At 36.6% G+C, this 18,529-nt stretch overlaps 1 protein-coding gene across 2 annotated transcripts in view; it reads right to left on the bottom strand.

Moving 5' to 3' along the window:
• The window catches only part of ALMS1 (ALMS1 centrosome and basal body associated protein), a 227,426-nt gene that overhangs the window by 77,499 nt on the left and 131,398 nt on the right, over window positions 1-18,529 (bottom strand). For both annotated transcript variants that reach the window (XM_047854528.1, XM_047854529.1), the window contains 3 exons: window positions 16,737-16,978; window positions 12,804-12,929; window positions 79-249 (listed from right to left, as the gene is read on the bottom strand). In XM_047854528.1, coding sequence (XP_047710484.1) covers window positions 79-249; window positions 12,804-12,929; window positions 16,737-16,978 — 539 coding nt within the window. The remainder of the gene's footprint in view (window positions 1-78; window positions 250-12,803; window positions 12,930-16,736; window positions 16,979-18,529) is intronic.

Raw genomic sequence — 18,529 nt, 5'->3', positions numbered from 1 at the left:
ATGAAGACTGGAAAATATTCTCATTTTGGATGACCAGGGGAAAAAAGGCCACAAAATATAAAAAGTGAATACAGTTACCTGCATTATCTCTCTGAGGGGGGCTTTTCCCCACTGAGAAGGATGGCTTAGCCACGGCCCTCTTACTGTAGATCCCCTCTTTATGTTTAGTGTCAGCAGGGATGGACAGGTCATCATCCCTGGTGCCTAGCACCTCAGCTGGGAAGTCTGGAGCGATGGCATCATTGGATCCTACAGCAAAGTGGGAAAGTAGTACAATTAACAAATATATAGACATGAAGTTGAACAGAGACAAAAAACTTACCTCTTAAACCGCTTCTATTAAAAAGATACAATAGGAGTGTTGCAGTGTGATCAGGAGGGGATGTCAGACATGTACAATAAATTGCAACAATATAAGGTGGAGAAGCAAATGACAGAAGATATATAGAGTATCAGTTCAGAAGAGAGACAATTTCCAGACAGGAAGATTTTCAAAGAGAGGAGAATATTATAGACTGTAACCTGAAAAATAAGTAGGCTTTTTGAAATATGCAAAGGAAGGAAGAAAGACATTTTAGGCAGAGGTGAAACATGAGCAAAGACAAGAAGGCAGGAAAGCAAAGAGTATATAAGAACCACAGTCACTTTGGGGTCAGGCCAGATCATACAATATATTAAAGAAAATGGTGGGAAATATTAAAACATAATTGTTTGGGACAAAATTCAGCAGGGTATGGAATCCCAAGCTAAAGAGTACAAATTGTACTCTTTGTATATGAAATGCAACATCATTGTACATTTCTAATAAAGGGAAAATGTAATCAGCTATGTTTTAGGAAGATTAATCTGATGATTAATACAAGATAGAAAACATTCAAAGGAAAATCTTGTGTGATAAATACAAGATTTGAAGGTAATTTTTATTTTTTTTAAATACATTTCAATATTCCCATGTCCACTGGTAAGAGAAGTTCATTGATGCCACAAAAAAGAGGTGAAGAATATCTCTGGACATATGAGAGTTTTTAGCAAGTAGAACAGGATCTTCTATAAAAATGTTTTTTTCTTTCTAATCTGGGATTCTGCACTTCATGCATTTTCTGAGTACCTAAAATATATATGCCAGTAAGAGATGAGAAAGCAGTCTCATTAGTACGGTGCAAATATAAGTAAGTCATGAGGATTTTTTAAGGATAGATTGCAAGGACCCTACTAAGTCTTCTGGGTCATATGTACAGATTAAATTACGCTTTTCTCAGCTTCTGTGGCATCACTTTCTTTTATTTGCTCCCCATGTCTCTTGCAAATCCTTAGTATCCCTACTACTACCAAATCTCTCAATGCTGGAGTTCCTCAAGGGGTCAGAACTCTTCTCTTTCGGAGTGAACTCATCAGTTACCAATGGATGGAATACTATCTATCTACATGCTGATGACCAACAAATATATATCTCTGGCTGGGACCTTTCTTCTGAGCTTCAGATTCTAGCATTCAGGACATAGCTAGCCCTTACAGCATCTTTTGAAGAAATTAGAAAAAGGTGTCCCTTCCTTAATTAAAAAATTAAGATATTATATTTTATGGCATAATGTAACAATTGCACATGGGATCATTCTCCTCAAAAATACTTCCAGATACCAGACAACATACAACACCAGCAGCAAGCACATGCATACTCTTCAGCACCACCCTTGGTTCTCCAAGAAAGGTGACTGTGTCAGGTTCACTCACAGTCAGGTAGTCCTGGAAAGCAGTGGGTAGATGAGCAAGACAATCAACTCAGTGGAGCTGACAGCAGTTAAAAGACAGTGTAGCCTGATGCATGTGTGTATGCCAACAAGCGTATGTGCACTTGTATTTTCTGGCATCCACGCACAGCTGCAGGGTGTGTAAGTATAGATTTTTGTCTGGGGCAGGAAGAGAGTTAACACTGCTCCAGAACTCAAACGTTCAGGTCCACCTGTGTATTTTCATAAAAAATACTGTATGTCTGTCTATATGATGTGAACAGTGCCACCTTCTACCCGGCACCCTTACAAACAACCTTAAATGTGTAAACCAACTCAACAGTCAATAGCCTTCTAACTACTGCTGTCCTTGCTTCCACTTCTAGAGTTGGCTCCCTGTCTTCTGACCCATGAAGTGATAAATTTTATCTAGCAGCCAAATAAATCTTACAAATGTAAATGAAACCACAGTTGCCTACCAGAATAAAATTCAAATGTTTTAATATGGTTTACAAGACCCTGCATGATCATGGACTTACCTATCTAACCATATCTAGTCACTATTCTGCTCTAACCACACTAAATTCTCATCTGTCAAATGCATCCAACTCTCTCCTCTTTCAGGAGTTTTTCCCAGACTGCTCCCTCTGGGCAGAACACTGTCATTCCCCACTCTCTGACCACTTAACCTTCCTTTACCCTCTAAATCTTGTCTCTCAAGTTTTTTCCTTGGAAAGGCTTTCAGGAGCTCCTAAAACTCTGTTCCAATTATTCTCTTCCAATTCTACTTTATTTTCTTAACACTTATTATTTGTAATTATGTACTTATTTGTGGTCTATTTATTTACTAACTATAACAACATTCCACACACTCCACAATCTTATGGAGCATGTTCATTCTGCACACTACTGTAAATGTAGCACCTAGTATAGTATCTGGCAGGAACACGGTAAGAGCTTTAATTATTTTTAGTTGAATAAAAAAAAATGAATGTGAACTGAAAGCTTTTTGTCACCTTAAGAAAAAAAAACAAAAAACCAACTTTGGTTATACATGCTTTGGAATGAACACATACTGGGACTGCAATGTACATAGTTTCTTATCTATTTTTTTCACTCAATTCAAGATAAATTTTAAATGGAATTTAGAGTTTAAAGTTAGCATATAAGATGAAAAACCATACAGGGTGGAAATCACTCTGGAGGGTTCCTTAAGGCACTATGTTGAAACTGACATTCTGTCTGTTCAACGAATCCACCAGAGTGCACTTTTCCCTCCTGGCTTGCAACAAATCACTGTGCCTGCTTCTGAGCACCTGATGAAGTAAGTATCCGGCCACATTGTTCCCATCTTCCATTTCAAATTCCATCATGATAATATGTTCATTAAGTGTAGACCATGCACAAGTTCCTGGTGTTAAGTCCTACAGACTGAAAAAACTTAAGAAGTTAAAAGTTAAGCCCCTCTGGTTTTATCTTTTAAAAAAAAATTTTTAATGCTTATTTTTGAGAGAGAGAGAGAGCACGTGAGGAGAGAAGGGGCAGAGAGAGGCTGGGGGGGGGGGGGGGGGAGGGGACACACAATCTGAAGCAGGCTCCAGGCTTTAAGCTGTCAGCACAGAGCCTGACACGGGGCTCAAACTCACGAACTGTGAAATCATGACCTGAGCCGAGGCAGGATGCTTAACTGACTGAGCCACCCAGGCGTCCCTAGCCCCTCTGGTTTTCAAAGCCAAATATTATGGGGATTTATCTTCCCAGTGCAGGTCCCCTGTGCCAGGGGTGCCTGGTGTGGAATCTGTTCTTTTCCTTTCTCTGTGCTTGTGGTGTCCCTTCCTCTCATGGTCAGTCTTGTAGATCAGTTTGGTCCCTGATTCTCTCTGCTCTTCCTGCCATTTTTCTTGTGACCTCTTCACTACAATTAGCTGTGGAGCATCTGCTCTGCCAGTCTTTGGGTCGTTTTCTGGGTTATTTACACTGATGTAAATGTTATCGAGGTGTATCTGTGAGATGAGGTGAGTAGGATCCTCCTACTCTGCCATCTTGCCTGGCAACTCCCTACCCCTCCCTTTTAAAAAATTGAGATATAGGGGTGTCTGGGTGGCTCAGTTGATTAAGCATCCAACTCTTGATTCTGGATCAGGTCATGATCTCATGGTTAGTGAGATCAAGCCTTGTGCATGGTTTGTGAGATCAAGCCATAATACAGAGCCTGACAGTGCAGAACCTGCTTGGGATTCCTGCTCTGCCTCTCTGCCCCTCCAGCTCATGTGCTCTCTTTTTCTCAAAATAAACATTTAAAGAATAAATTAAAAATAGGGGTGCCTGGGTGGCTCAGTTGGTTGAGTATCCAACTTTGGCTCAGGTCATGAAGCCTGACAGCTCAGAGCCTGGATCCTGCTTCAGATTCTGTATCTCCCTCTCTCTCTGCCCATCCCCACTGGCTTGCTTGCTCGCGCTCTCAAAATAAACATTAAAAATAAATAATAAAAAAAATTGATGATACAATTCAAATAACATAAAATCCACAAATTTAACAAGTGTACAAACGAGTAATTTTTAGTGTATTTACAACCACCACTGCTATCTAATTCCAGAACATTTTTGTCACCCCCAAAAGAAATAGACACATTAGCAATTACCCTCCATTTCCCCCTCTCCCACAGCTGCTGGCAACCACTAATCTACATTCTGTCTACATGGATTTCCTTGTTCTGGACATTTCATATAAATAGAATTATACAATATGTGACTTTTCAACTGGCTTGAATTGTGTATTTCTCCCTTTAATAGCATCAGGTATCAGGTGTTTTTCTTTCTTTTCTTTCTCTTTCTTTCTTTCTTTCTTTCTTTCTTTCTTTCTTTCTTTCTTTCTAATTCTGCCAGTTTTCTTTATGTATTTGGGACTCTGTTGTTAGGTGCATATACATTTATAATTTATCTTCTTGATTTATTAATGCTTTTATCATTACAAAATGAACTTTGTCTTTACTAATAAATTTTAAAGTCTATAATGTCTAATAATAGACACTCTAGCCCTCTTTGGTTACTGTTTACATGACATATCCTTTTATATCTTTTAACTTTCAGCCAGTTTGTCTTTGAAACTAAATAAAATTTTCTGTAGACAGCATACAGAGTTGGATGTCTTTTTATCTACCTTGCCAATCTCTGCCTTTTTAATGGGAGTATAACCTTCATTTACATTTAATGCAGTTGCAGATAATGGAGGATTTAGGTCTGCTATTTTTCTACTTTTTTCTCTAGTATTATGTCTTTTTTGTTCCTCAGTTTCTCTACTAGTACATTTTTTTTGGTGTTAAATATTTACTAGTGTAGCATTTTAATTCCTATGGTGACACTTTTACTATATATATTTTTAGTTATTTTTCTTAGTGGTTGTTCTTGGAATTGCCATCCATGTTTTAATATAAATTAACAATCTATTTGGGTTAAAACTGAATTTCGGGGCGCCTGGGTGGCGCAGTCGGTTAAGCGTCCGACTTCAGCCAGGTCACGATCTCCCGGTCCAGGAGTTCGAGCCCCGTGTCAGGCTCTGGGCTGATGGCTCAGAGCCTGGAGCCTGTTTCCGATTCTGTGTCTCCCTCTCTCTCTGCCCCTCCCCCGTTCATGCTCTGTCTCTCTCTGTCCCAAAAATAAATAAATGTTGAAAAAAAAAATTAAAAAAAAAAAAACTGAATTTCAACAGTATATAAAAACTTTTCTACTGTATAGCTCTCTTTCCTCCTTTCTTTATGCTGTTATTTCCACAAGTTATATCTCTATACATTTTTGTAAAATAAGAATTATTATTATTGCTCTATGCATGTCTTTGAAATCATATGAAAGAAAATGGAATTAGAAACAAAAATATGTTTATACTTTTACAGTTAACCTATGTAGTTATCTTTACCAGCACTCTTTATTTTTTCATATGGATTCAGGTTACTGTCTCATGTCTACTCATTTCATCCTGATGAATCCCTTAGTGTTTCCCATAGGTCAGCATGCTAGCAATCAACTCAGTTTATCTGGAAATGTCTTAATTTCTCCATTTTTGAAGGGTAGTTCTGCCAAATACAGAATTCTTGGTTGACACGTTTTTTTTCTTTCAGTTCTTTGAATATGTGATTGCAATGCCTTTTGGCCTCCAAGGTTTCTTTTTTTTTTTTTTTTTTTTTAATTTTTTTTCTACGTTTATTTATTTTTGGGACAGAGAGAGACAGAGCATGAATGGGGGAGGAGCAGAGAGAGAGGGAGACACAGAATCCGAAACAGGCTCCAGGCTCCGAGCCATCAGCCCAGAGCCCGACGCGGGGCTCGAACTCCCGGACCGCGAGATCGTGACCTGGCTGAAGTCGGACGCCCAACCGACTGCGCCACCCAGGCGCCCCAAGCCTCCAAGGTTTCTGATGAGAAATCAGCTATTAATCTTATTGAGGATCCTTTGTACACAATAAGTAACTTCTCTCTTGCTGGTTTTAACATTCTCTTTATATTTTTAACAGTTTGATTATGGTGTGTCTAAATGTGGATATTTTTAAGTTTATCCTGCTTGGATTTCCTTCAGTTCATCAGATGTACAGATTCATAGTAACCATAAAATTTGGGAAGTTTTTCTCCAAATATTCTTTCAATCCCATTTTTTTTTCTCTCCTTCTGTAACTCCTATTATGTATAAAATAGTACTCCTGGTGGTGTTCCAGAGGATTCTAAGATTCCGTTCCTCTTTCTTCATTCTTTATTCTTTCTGTTTCTCACACTGGATAATCTCAATTGGCCTATCTTCACGTTCACTGATTCTTTCTTCTGCCTGCTGAGCTCCTCTAGTGAATTTTTAATTCTATCTTTTGTGCTTTTTAGCTCCAGAGTTTCTATTTGGCTCTCTTTTTTTGTAATTTGTAACTTTTCATTGAAATTCTCTATTTGATTAAAACACTGTTCTCATACTTTCCTTTAGTTCTTTGATATGGTTTCATTTAGCTCTTCAAACATATTTTAAGTAGTTAAGTCTTTAGTTAATGTCTGGAATTTCCCACAGACAGTTTCTAAACTTATTTTTCTTGTGTATAAACTGTATCTTTTTGGTTTTAATTTCCATAGCTTGTATTTTTTTGTTGAAAATGAAACATCTTAAATAATAAAATTGGTAATCCTGGAAATCAGATTCTATCCACTTCCCAAAGTTTGCTGTTGTTGCTTTATGTTTTTTTTTTTTAAGTAACTTTTCTAAACAAATTATGTAAAATCTATTGAAGTTTCTATTCAAATAGCTTGGTGGTCAGTTAATTCCTAGACTGAGACATCCTCAAACACCTAGAACCAGTAAACATGGGAGATTTACAAAGGGACTTTGTGTGCATGTCAGGGTATACCTTCAACTTTGAGCTATGCAGTTGTCAATTCTGCCTTAGCCTTCCTTTTCTTCTTGCACAGAGACTCAAGGGGAGCTGTAGGTAAAGGGTAGGGTCTTTTCAGGTCTTTCCTGAGAATACACACAGCTATATGCACATGGACACTCTTCTAGAGTCCCAGGAATATGTCAAAGCTTTTAAACATCTATGGGCATAAATCCCTGGTTTTACATTTAAGCTTTTGGTTACTCTATTGTTTGCATCAGGCATTATAACATTAAAACACTTGCCTATAAACATTCTTGCATCCCAAGCATGTGCACATGCATGCGCACGCACACACATACACACACACACAGGCTTTTTACAACGAATGAATATCTCTGAATGAGATTAAATAAGGACAAGTCTTTTGAATGACAGATCAAATATTGACAATTCTTTGGGAATGAAGTATTGAAACAGGTCTAGCTCTGTTCTGTTCCCTCTAGTCCTGGGAAAGCAGGCTGATACTTTTCAAGGTTATTACAGAACTCAGTCTGGGGATGAGATTAGGGCAAGTTTTGAAAAAGTTTTCTGAAAAGTTTTGCCAATTTTTTGTTGCTTTTATCAAGAGACAAATTCTTAGGTCTTTACCATTTTCCCTGCTATAATGCCCCACTTCCTTTAAAATGTTCCAACCAGTTCTCTCCCCATAGCTTTTTGCTCCTATTGACCATGATTATTAATATATAAATATTTGAATGTCTATAATGAGCACGGGTATAAGGAATAAAATTGCTTACCAAAAAAAGTCAGGTCTCAGAACTTACTATCTATTATAAATAGAATCCTGTTCTACTTAGGAATCTTAAGAATGTTACTGGGCATAATAAGTAAATGTCTAACAACTATCTCATCTTTGGGGAGTTGTTACCTTTATCTTATTTATATTTTATGGATTTAATTAATTCAAATGTTTATTCATTCTCAGTTGAGGAAAAATCTATTTGGCCCATATGTTTATCACTAATGGTATATGACTTGCCCTTGGCCCAAAATGCTAAGTGGATCTTTCTCGTATCTACTGATGCATGATATATTAATTGACAAGGGCTATTAGAATAATTCCTAGGCTTTCATCCTAGAGTAGCTCTACTGGTTTAAGAAAGGATTTTCCTACTATCAACTTTCTCACTCTGAGAACAGATGGAGAACATGAAAATTATAATCTCAAGAATAATATAGTTATTAGATCTCCTGTTGTCTTATTGATGTATTCAATACTTTACTCACAGGGACAATATTTCTCAGGACACAATGTACCATCACTGAATTATTTTCTCCTCCCACCACTGTCCAATATTTCTTAAAATTAATGTCTCCAACTATATGAAAGAGGGACATAAACAAATAGCAGGACACTATGGGCCTCAAAAAGTATTAAGACATCCGATCAGATTTTTATTGGTAGACATTCCGTCTTCTGACCTGGGGCCTGAAAGTAAAAGACTGATCAAAGTTTTCCTGTCCAATTGTTTTCTTGCTGGTAGCCATTTGTGTGTGTGTGTGTATATGTGTGTGTGTGTGTGTGTGTGTGTGTGTGTGTGTGTGTGTGTTCCATTAAGTGTGCTATTTTTTTAAAGTTTGTATTTAAATTCCAGTTAATATCCAGTGTAATAGGAGTTTCAGGATACAATATAGTAATTCAACACTTCCATATGTTACCCAGTGCTCATCACAACAAGTGCACTCCCCATCACCTATTTAACCCATCCCCCCACCCTTTTCCCCTCTGGTAACCATCAGTTTGTTCTCTAGTTAAGAGTCTGTTTCTTGATTTGCCTCTCTCTCTTCTTCTTCCCTTTGCTCATTTGTTTTGTTTCTTAATTTCCACATAAATGAAATCATATGGTATTTGTCTTTCTCTGACTTATTTTGCTTAGCATAATACTCTCTAGCTCCATCCATGTCATTTCAAATGACAAGATTTCATTCTCTTTTATGGCTGAGTAATGTTCCATTGTATATATGTGTATATATACATCCTCTTCTTTATCCATTCATCAAATGATGGACACTGGGACTGTTTCCACAATTTGGCTATGGTAGATAGTACTGGTGTAGATACACCAGGACGCATATGCATGTGTAACTTTGAGTTAGTATTTTTGTATATTTTGGGTAAACACTCAGTAGTGCAATTACTAGATCATAGAGTAGTTCTATTTTTCACTTTCTGAGGCACCTCCATATGGTTTTCCAGAGTGACTACACCAGTTTGCATTCTCACCAAATGTGCATGAGGGTTCACCTTTCTCCACATCCTTGACAACACCTGTTGTTTCTTTTGTTGTTGATTTTAGCTATTCTAACAGGTGTGATGTGATCTCTCATTGTAGTTCTGATTTGCATTTCCCTCATAATCAATGACATTGAGCATCTTTTCATGTATCTGTTTGCTATCTGGATGTCTTCTTTGGAAAAATGTCTAACTCATATATTCTGCCCATTTTTATTTTTTAGTTTTTGAGAGAGAGAGAACATGAGTGGGGGGAGGTATAGTGCCCATTTTTTAACTGGATTAGTCATTATTAAGGTAATGGGTTTTATAAGTTCTTTATATACTTTGGATACTAACCCTTTATCATATGTCATTTGCAAATATCTTCTCCTATTCCATAGGTTGCCTTTTAGCTTTATTGATTGTTTCCTTCCCTGTGCAGAAGTTTTCTATTTTGACAAAGTCCCAATAGTTTATTTTTGAATTTGTTTCCCTTGTCTCAGGAGACATATCTAGAAAGAAAGTGCTATAACTGAAGTCAAAGAATTTACTGCCTGTGTTCTTATCTAGGAATTATGGTTTCACGCCTCACATTTAGGTCTTTAATCTATTTTGACTTTATCTTTGTGTATGGTGTAAGAAAGTGGTCCAGTTTCATTCTTTTGTATGCTGTCCAGTTTTCCCAACACCATTGTTGAACAGACTGTCTTTTTTCCACTGGATATTCTTTCCTGCTTTGTTGAAGATTAACTGACCATATAACTGTGGGTTCATTTCTAGGTTTTCTATTCTGTTCCACTGATCTATGGGTTTATTTTTGTGCTAGGACCATACTGCTTTGATTACTATCGCTTTGTAATATAATTTGAAGTCTGGAATTGTGATGTCTCCAGTTTTTTCTTTTTCAAGGTTGCTTTGGCTATTCGGGGGTCTTTTGTGGTTCCATATAAATTTTAGGATTGTTTGTTTAAGCTCTGTGAAAAATGCTGTGGGTATTTTCAGAAGCATTGCATTAAATGTGTAGACTGCTTTGGGTAGTATAGACATTTTAACAATATTTGTTCTTTCAATCCATGAGCATGGAATGTCTTTCCATTTCTTTGTGTCATCTTTAATTTCGTTCATCAGTATTCTATATTTTTCAGAGTACAGGTCTTTCATCTCTTTGGTTAGGTTTATTCCTAGGTATTTTACTGTTTTTGGTGCAACTGTAAATGAGACTGCTTCCTTAATTTCTTTCTGCTGCTTCATTATTGGTGTATAGAAATTCAACAATTTCTGAGTGTTGATTTTGTATCCTGCAACTTTACTGAATTCATTTATCAGTTCTAGCAGTTTTTTGGTGGGGCCTTTTGGGTTTTCTATATATAGTATCACATCATCTGCAAACAGTGAACGTTTTACTTCTTCCTTGGCGATTTGGATGCCTTTTACTTCTTTTAGTTGTCTGATTGCTATGACTAGGACTTCCAATAGTATGTTGAATATAAGTGGTGAGAGTGGACAGCCCTGTCTTATTCCTAACCCTAGAGGAAAAGCCCTCTGTTTTTCCCCACTTAGGATGATGCTAACTGCATTTTTCATATACGGCTTTTATTATGTTGAGGTATGCTTAATCTAAACTTACTTTATTGAGGGTTTTTTTTTTTAAAAATCATGAATGGATGTTGTACTTTATCAAATGCTTTCTGTGTATCCATTGAAAAAGATCAGATGTACTGTGTTGATTCATTTGAAAATACTGAACCATCCTTGCAACCCAGGAATAAATCCCCGCTAAGTGTGTTTTTATTTTTATTATTTTACTTTTTATTTATTATTATTATTATTATTTTTTTTATTTTATAAGACAGTGCATGAGCAGGGGAGAGGGGCAGAGGGGGTAGAGAGAATCTAAAGCAGGCTCCATGCTCAGCACAAAGCAAGATGCAGGACTCGATCCCACTACCCTGGGATCATGATCCAAGCTAAACTCAAGAGTCAGATGCTCAATTGACTGAGCCACCTAGGTGCCCCAAGTGTCATAGCCTTGCATATAGTGAAAATTTCTTCCAGTCTCTGATTATAGGCTTAATTAATAATTAATCTTAACATTTGGTAATAAGAGCATTTTTGTTGGTCTTTTTTTTTTTTTTTTTAAGTAGCATCATAGTGGGGAATTAGAAGCAGTTATACCAGGTGCTTTTAGTTACCGTTAGATACTTGTTTGGTCCTCTTAAAGTTAACTAAAAAATATGCCTAAGACTAGGGAAAATTCGTCATGTACAATTCTTATACATATAAAGATGTCTATTGGCAAATTGTGAAAAAAAAAAATTTATATCTGAACTGAACCAAGTCATCTCAAAATGTTATCCCATCAATCCAAACCCCACACCACACCAATTCAGTATCCTTATCTTAAAATCCCCACAGGAAATATTTACTGAGTTCCTGCATGGGGTGCTACTCATCTTCTAAATCTGCAATTTGCCGGTGGCGATCTCACAAGGGTGCTGTGGGCTATTTTAAAACTCTACAGAAACAACACTAATACCTGGTATCTAGTGTACACTACATAAACTACTAGCTCAAAGTACTTTTGATTTTCAATATTAGGGGCGCCTGGGAGGCTCAGTTGGTTAAGCATCTGACTCTTGATTTTGGCTCTGGTCATAATCTCACGGTTCGTGGGTTTGAACCCCATGTCAGGCTTTATGCTGGTATGCGGAACCTGCTTGGGATTCTTTCTTTCTTTCCCTCTCTCTCTGCCCCCTCCCCGCCGCCCCCCCTCCTCCCCGGCTCATGCTCTTTCACAACACAAATAAACATTAAATTTCAATATTAGATAATGCCATATTCCTTTCAATGATGTTGTATCTTTGCAAAGCTAGATTTTTGGGTTTCTATAGTAAAAGCAGCAAATAACTGTGGCTGTGTTCAATTTCATATCAAGGTTTGAAAAGTTGTACAAGTGTTCTAATAGCTGCACATATCTCATTAGTAAATAACTGTGGTTATTTATGAACAAAGTAAAATATTTTCTTTCAAAACCCAAAACCAAAAGGAAATACCTAATATTTTTATTAAGTTGCTAAATCAAAACAGCAAATATTTATGTCCTAATAAACTTATAGCTGTTTCTAAAAATACTTCTTGTTTTTACATGCATTCCATATAATAATGAGAAAAAAAAAATCACCAAAACACTAAGGGCACTGTGAACAGAGAAAATTTGGAAACCTTTGTCTGAAAAGGAGTCCACTAAACCAAACAAACAATTATCCATACAATTTTCTTCATTAAATACATCTTGCCAAATAACTTACTTTTCTGAACCATAGACTGGCTCATGAAAAGCTCCATATTTCATTAAAGGCTTAAATATCACTGAATTTTCACATGTCATTCTAGAATTAACCAGCTAAACCACAAATAAAATTTCAAAAAATAAAAATTTGATTAATTTATGCAGATTACCTGAGTGAGAGCTCTCAATGGTGGTATCTGATCTGGAATCCAGATAAGAAGGAATCTGTTTTAATTGTGGAACATAGTACATCCTGGTACTACCAGGAGGCTTATATGGCAACAGTGAAGGCTGGGCTAAGGAGATAAAGATGAGAACAATTAATAAGAAGATTTGTTAAAATTCATTAAACAAATATTGAGTGCCTTTAATGTGCCATGCAGTGTACAAGATTTGTGGCATATGTCAGGGCACCCGGCTGGCTCAGTTGGAAGAACATGCAACTCTTGATCTCAGGGTTGTGAGTTTGAGCTCCATACTGGGTGTAGAGATGACCTAAAAAAATAAACTTTAGGTCTGACTGGGTGGCTCAGTTGGTTGAGTGTCTGATTCTTGATTTTGGCTCAGATCATGATCCCAAGGTCATAGGATTGAGTCTCGTGTTGGGCTCCACACAGAGCATGCAGCCTGCTCAAGATTCCCCCCACCCCTGCCACTTGTGCTCGTTCTCTTTAAAAATAAACAAACAGGGGCGCCTGGGTGGCGCAGTCGGTTAAGCGAGGTCACGATCTCGCGGTCCGCGAGTTTGAGCCCCGCGTCAGGCTCTGGGCTGATGGCTCAGAGCCTGGAGCCTGTTTCCGATTCTGTGTCTCCCTCTCTCTCTGCCCCTCCCCCGTTCATGCTCTGTCTCTCTCTGTCCCAAAAATAAATAAACGTTGAAAAAAAAAATTTAAAAAAAAAAATAAATAAACAAATAAACTTAAAAAAAAAAAAAAGGATTCTTGGCATATAGGAACTAAAACAAAAAATCTCTGCCTTCAAGAAGAGCTAGCATTCTAGAGGAAGGAGATATACAGTAATAACACATTAAATAAGTAAATTATTTATTATTTTAATAAATTATAAGTTACATGAAAAAGAAATTAGAAAATGCTGAGGATTATTAGTAGGACTACTAGGGAAACCAGGGCAAGATGCAGTTTAAAGAGTGGTAGGGGGGCGCCTGGGTGGCTCAGTCGGTTAAGCGTCCGACTTTGGCTCAGGTCATGATCTCGCAGTCCGTGAGTTCGAGCCCCGCCTCGGCCCTGTGCTTACAGCTCAGAGACTGGAGCCTGCTTCGAATTCTGTGTCTCCCTCTCTCTCTGACCCTCCCCCATTCATGCTCTATCTCTCTCGGTCTCAAAAATAAATAAACATTAAAAAAAATTAAAAAAAATAGAGTGGTAGGGGTAGGTCTCATTGAGATCAGTTTTTTAGCAATCTAGTCCATGTACAGATGGCTCTATTGAACCCCAAATTGTTAACCCCTTACTACTGATCTTATGGTCTTATTCTGTCCCCCAGAGCCATAGAAAATAAGTCTAATTCCCTTCTATGTGAAAGATCTCCAAAATAAATTTCTTCTTTTCAAAATAAAGTTTCAATTATAGAAGTATAAATTCCCAATTTTAAGAAAATACATAAAAATTGGTATAGTTTTGTTGTTGTTAGTTAATTTTAGCTATTTGGTGGGTGTGTAATGGCATATCATTATGGTAAACATTTGCATTTCCCCAGTAATTATGTTTAGAATCTTTTCATGTGATTATTGCCATAAAATTTAAACTGGTAGGAATAATAGTGAATTTATTAGCACGGTCACTGTGCACAACATTGGTATTAAAAAACACAATTGTGTTTCTATACACCAGCAAAACCACATAGGAAAAATACTACATACAGTGTCATGAAAGAAAAATATAATATCAAATATCTAATGAATAAATGTAAATAAAGAAAATAATGTTGCTGTTGGGAAAGAATAAAAAGACTGGAGAAGAGTAAAGAAGAAAGTTCAACTATAAAATAAATTTCTTTAAAAAATTTGAAAACAAATGAAATATAAACATACAGTATATTATTTTGAATTTTAAAATTCAGAATAGTGACCACACAGTCATGTGTTTAACATACAATTCTTTGAAATTTAAAATGTTTTCATACAAAAAAACCCGCATCAAATTTTACTTTTAAATCCACAGTATTAAACATAATATTTTATTAGTAATCCAAGAATATTATTCCTTTAAAGGAATCCTTCCAGGTCCTGTATACAAAGGTAAAACCATAAATTATGGTCTCTATATAAATGTATGCATTTGATGTGAGCAAAGTTTAAACCACACTCTCACAGTTGGATTTCCCCTCTTGTGCTTCTCCCACCACCATGAGAACATAACCCAAAGTACGTATTGTCTCATTAGCCTTGGTTTCAGAACAAGGCATATGGAACAGACCCAAACCATTTCTGTAGCCTAAAGCCAAACTCCAATTGACCCACAAAGCCCATGAGTGAAAAAAGCAAATGTTTATTGTTATAAAGCACTGAGATTTTCAAGGTTGTTTAATAGTATCACTGTAGTACTAGGTAACTGATATAGACAGAAAGGTGTTCTTTGTGATATTTATTAAACTGTAGATTTGGGGGCATTTTTTTCACAATGAAAATGTTTAAGAAGTATAACCATCTTAACATGTAAATGTACTTGTTGAAATTAAATCCACTGAAAGTTAAATGCTGAACCAAGAAATGCTCTTTATATATTTAGGTGTATCCCACCTTATCTACAGATAGATAACCTTTTTGCATAAGGAGAAAAACTTAAAGTAACATTTTGAGTAGACCTGTGCTAACTACTAAATACTTTAAAATTAGTAACTTAAAGTTCCCACCTCATTTGAGGGAAGAACAGAAACTTAATTGTTAATTTTCCTGTTATTGGTCTGAAAAAGGAAATAACACTCTAATTTGAATGTTATACAGTATAAGCACTATTGAAATATCACTGTGACAACGGCAATATGAACACTCTAAATGTAGACCTTATGGTAGAGACTGCTAGCTGTTCATCAAAATCCACTCTTCATCCTGAAAAACACAGCTGAACTATTCCTAGCTACGAGAAAATGATCTGAGCCACTTCTAGGCCTAGTACGTGTGCTTCTCTCTCTTTTTAAAGTTTATTTATTTATTTTGAGAGAGAAAGAGAGCAGAGGAGGGGCAGAGAAAGAGGGAGTGAGAGACTCCAAGCAGGCTCCACGCTGTCAGCGCAGAGCCTGACATAGGGCTTGAACCCGAACACCGTGAGAGCGTGACCTGAGCCAATCCACTGGGTTAGATGCTTAACCAACTGAGCCACCCAGGTGCCTCCACAAGTGCTTCTCTATGCTTTTTCTGTCCCTTCTAGCTGATTGTGGTGGTGAATCCAAGGTAACTGTGGGATCCATGTTTTGAAGACAGCAAGTCAACCTAGGTCCTTGGTCATTATAAGAAACAGATTGGTATTGTATTTGTACTATTATATATTTTTGCTACTATTTAACATTGTATTATATGTAACATTTAATATAATACAAAATGCCAATAATTCACCTGCCAGCCTAAAACTAGACTTCCACAGTTTTTAAATTTTTATGAACTACTTGCATTATTATAAGTATCATGAGATAAAAATATGTCAATTGCAAGCAGCATGAGTTCCACATAAGTTTTTTTTTTTAAGTTTATTTATTTATTTTGAGGTGGGGGTAGTGGCACAGAGAGAGAGGGAGAGAGAGAATCCTAAGAAGGCTCTTCATTGCCAGCACAGAGCCCAATGCGGGGCTCGAACTCACGAACCATGAGATCATGACCTGACCCGAAACCAAGAGTCAGACACTTAACCAACTGAGCCACTCAGTCACACCAACTTCCACATAAGTTCTAACTCCACTAGAAATTAAGGCAAAAACATAATCACACTCTCTTCATAGCTGTGTAAATAAGAGATGGATAGAAGCGCTTGGATCCTAATGCATAAAACAAAAATTTCGTTTTCTCACTAGAAAGACCTCCTCACAAATTTCTGAGATCACTGCATATAAAAGTTGGTATTATGACCTAAAATGTAATCACATTCTCTTACCATCTGTGCCATGAGGATGAGTAATCTGTCGAACTGAAGATGATGACACAAACTTGACAGGAACTTTGTCCACGTTCTGGGTACTGGGCTCTGTACTTCCAAATCCATGATCTTCAGCATTAATAAAAATTTCAGATGAAAACGTGGTTTTTCCTGGACTTTCTGTTGTTATCTGAGTGACTGCATCAGATGATAATTTTCCAGAAAAGGCAGAAAATGGGGTCTTAATCTCCTCTGACGGTCTGAACAAAAAAGAGAAAGGACACAGCAGGTCATATCCATGGCTTATCAAATACTGTAATCTCTTTCCAAAGGTAGCTTCAAGGAATATTTTGTGGAGATACATCAACTTCAAATGGTTATTTCTACAGTACCCTTTGCCATCTGAGATACTTATAATCCAATTGTGCATGAGTTTACTTTTATTCATTTTAAAATCTACTTTAAACTTCAATTTAGAATACTATCATACAATTTAGCTGAGTAATAGTACTTTTCAGTTGAAGTAAAAATATATTCATTTCAAAAAATTACTAGAAGTCCACTATAAATTAAATGCATAGTGTACAAAAACAAACAAGAAATAACGACTTGCATGAAGAAGTTTATATGTTAGTGGGGGAACCAGAGATTTTCAAAATTGTAATTATGTATTATGATTTTAGAGAATTAATATTAAAACAGAATAAAGAAATTACTGAATAAATGCAAAATGAAAGAAGATAAATCTTGTTTACAGAATTCCAAATAATATATGTAGATACTTCCCCATCCAAGGAGGTGAAGATTAATCTCTCCCTTCTCCTTTGAGTATGGGCTGGATTAAGCAACTGGACTCCAAAGAACAGAGTAATAAAAAGGGATAAATAGTAACTTTATAGTGTAGAAACCTAGCGAACACCATGGTGATGAAGGTTCATATCACCAATGTTATCATGTAGATGTCACATTCTCTATGCTATGATGTGAAGCAATGGGTATTTCCTTCTTACGGTATTCTTTGCCAAAACTCCTAATTCAAGTCTAATCATGTGAAAAACATCAGCCAAACCCAGACTGAGGGACATTCTACAAAATATCTAACCAATATTTGTCAAAACTGTCAAAATCATGAAAAAAAGGAAGGAATGAGGCACTGTCATTGAAAAGAGAGAACTAAAGAGACATGACAACTATCGAAAGGGAATTGTAAATACTGAACTGGGTCCTGGAACAAAAAAAAAGCCATTAATGGAAAAAATATGAAATATAAATAAAGTTGGGAGTGTAGTTAATGGTAATGTACAAATGTTGCCTTCTTAATTTTGACAAATGTTCACAACCGTAATGTAGAATGTTAATAGGAAAAGCTGGCAGATGGGTACAGGGAACTCTATTATGTCTGTCTTTTCTGTAGACCCAAAAGTACTCAAGGGGCACCTGGTGGCTCAGTCTATTAGGCATCCAGCTCTTAATTTCGGCACAGGCCATGATCTCATAGTTCCTGAGATGTAGCTCTGCATGAGGCTTTGACTGATAGCGCAGAGCCTGCTTGGGATTTTCTCTTCCTCTCCCTCTGCCCCTCCCCAACTCATGCTTTCTCTCTTTAAATAAACTTAAAAAAAATAACCTTACTCAAAAATATTTTTTAAAAACAGAGTAATACTGTATTAATATTGTATTAGATACAGTAATAATGTATTACAAAACAGAAGAACCCTTGAATTTATACCCTCTGTCTACTATTCAATTGAATAGGAAAACTGAAGAGGAAAATTATGAGAAAAGAAAATAGGTCAATCTTCCTTATGAAT

Source organism: Prionailurus viverrinus, chromosome A3 (assembly GCF_022837055.1).
Source record: "Prionailurus viverrinus isolate Anna chromosome A3, UM_Priviv_1.0, whole genome shotgun sequence".
Classification (NCBI taxonomy): Eukaryota; Metazoa; Chordata; class Mammalia; order Carnivora; family Felidae; genus Prionailurus; species Prionailurus viverrinus.
This window is presented reverse-complemented; position numbering and strand designations above follow the sequence as displayed.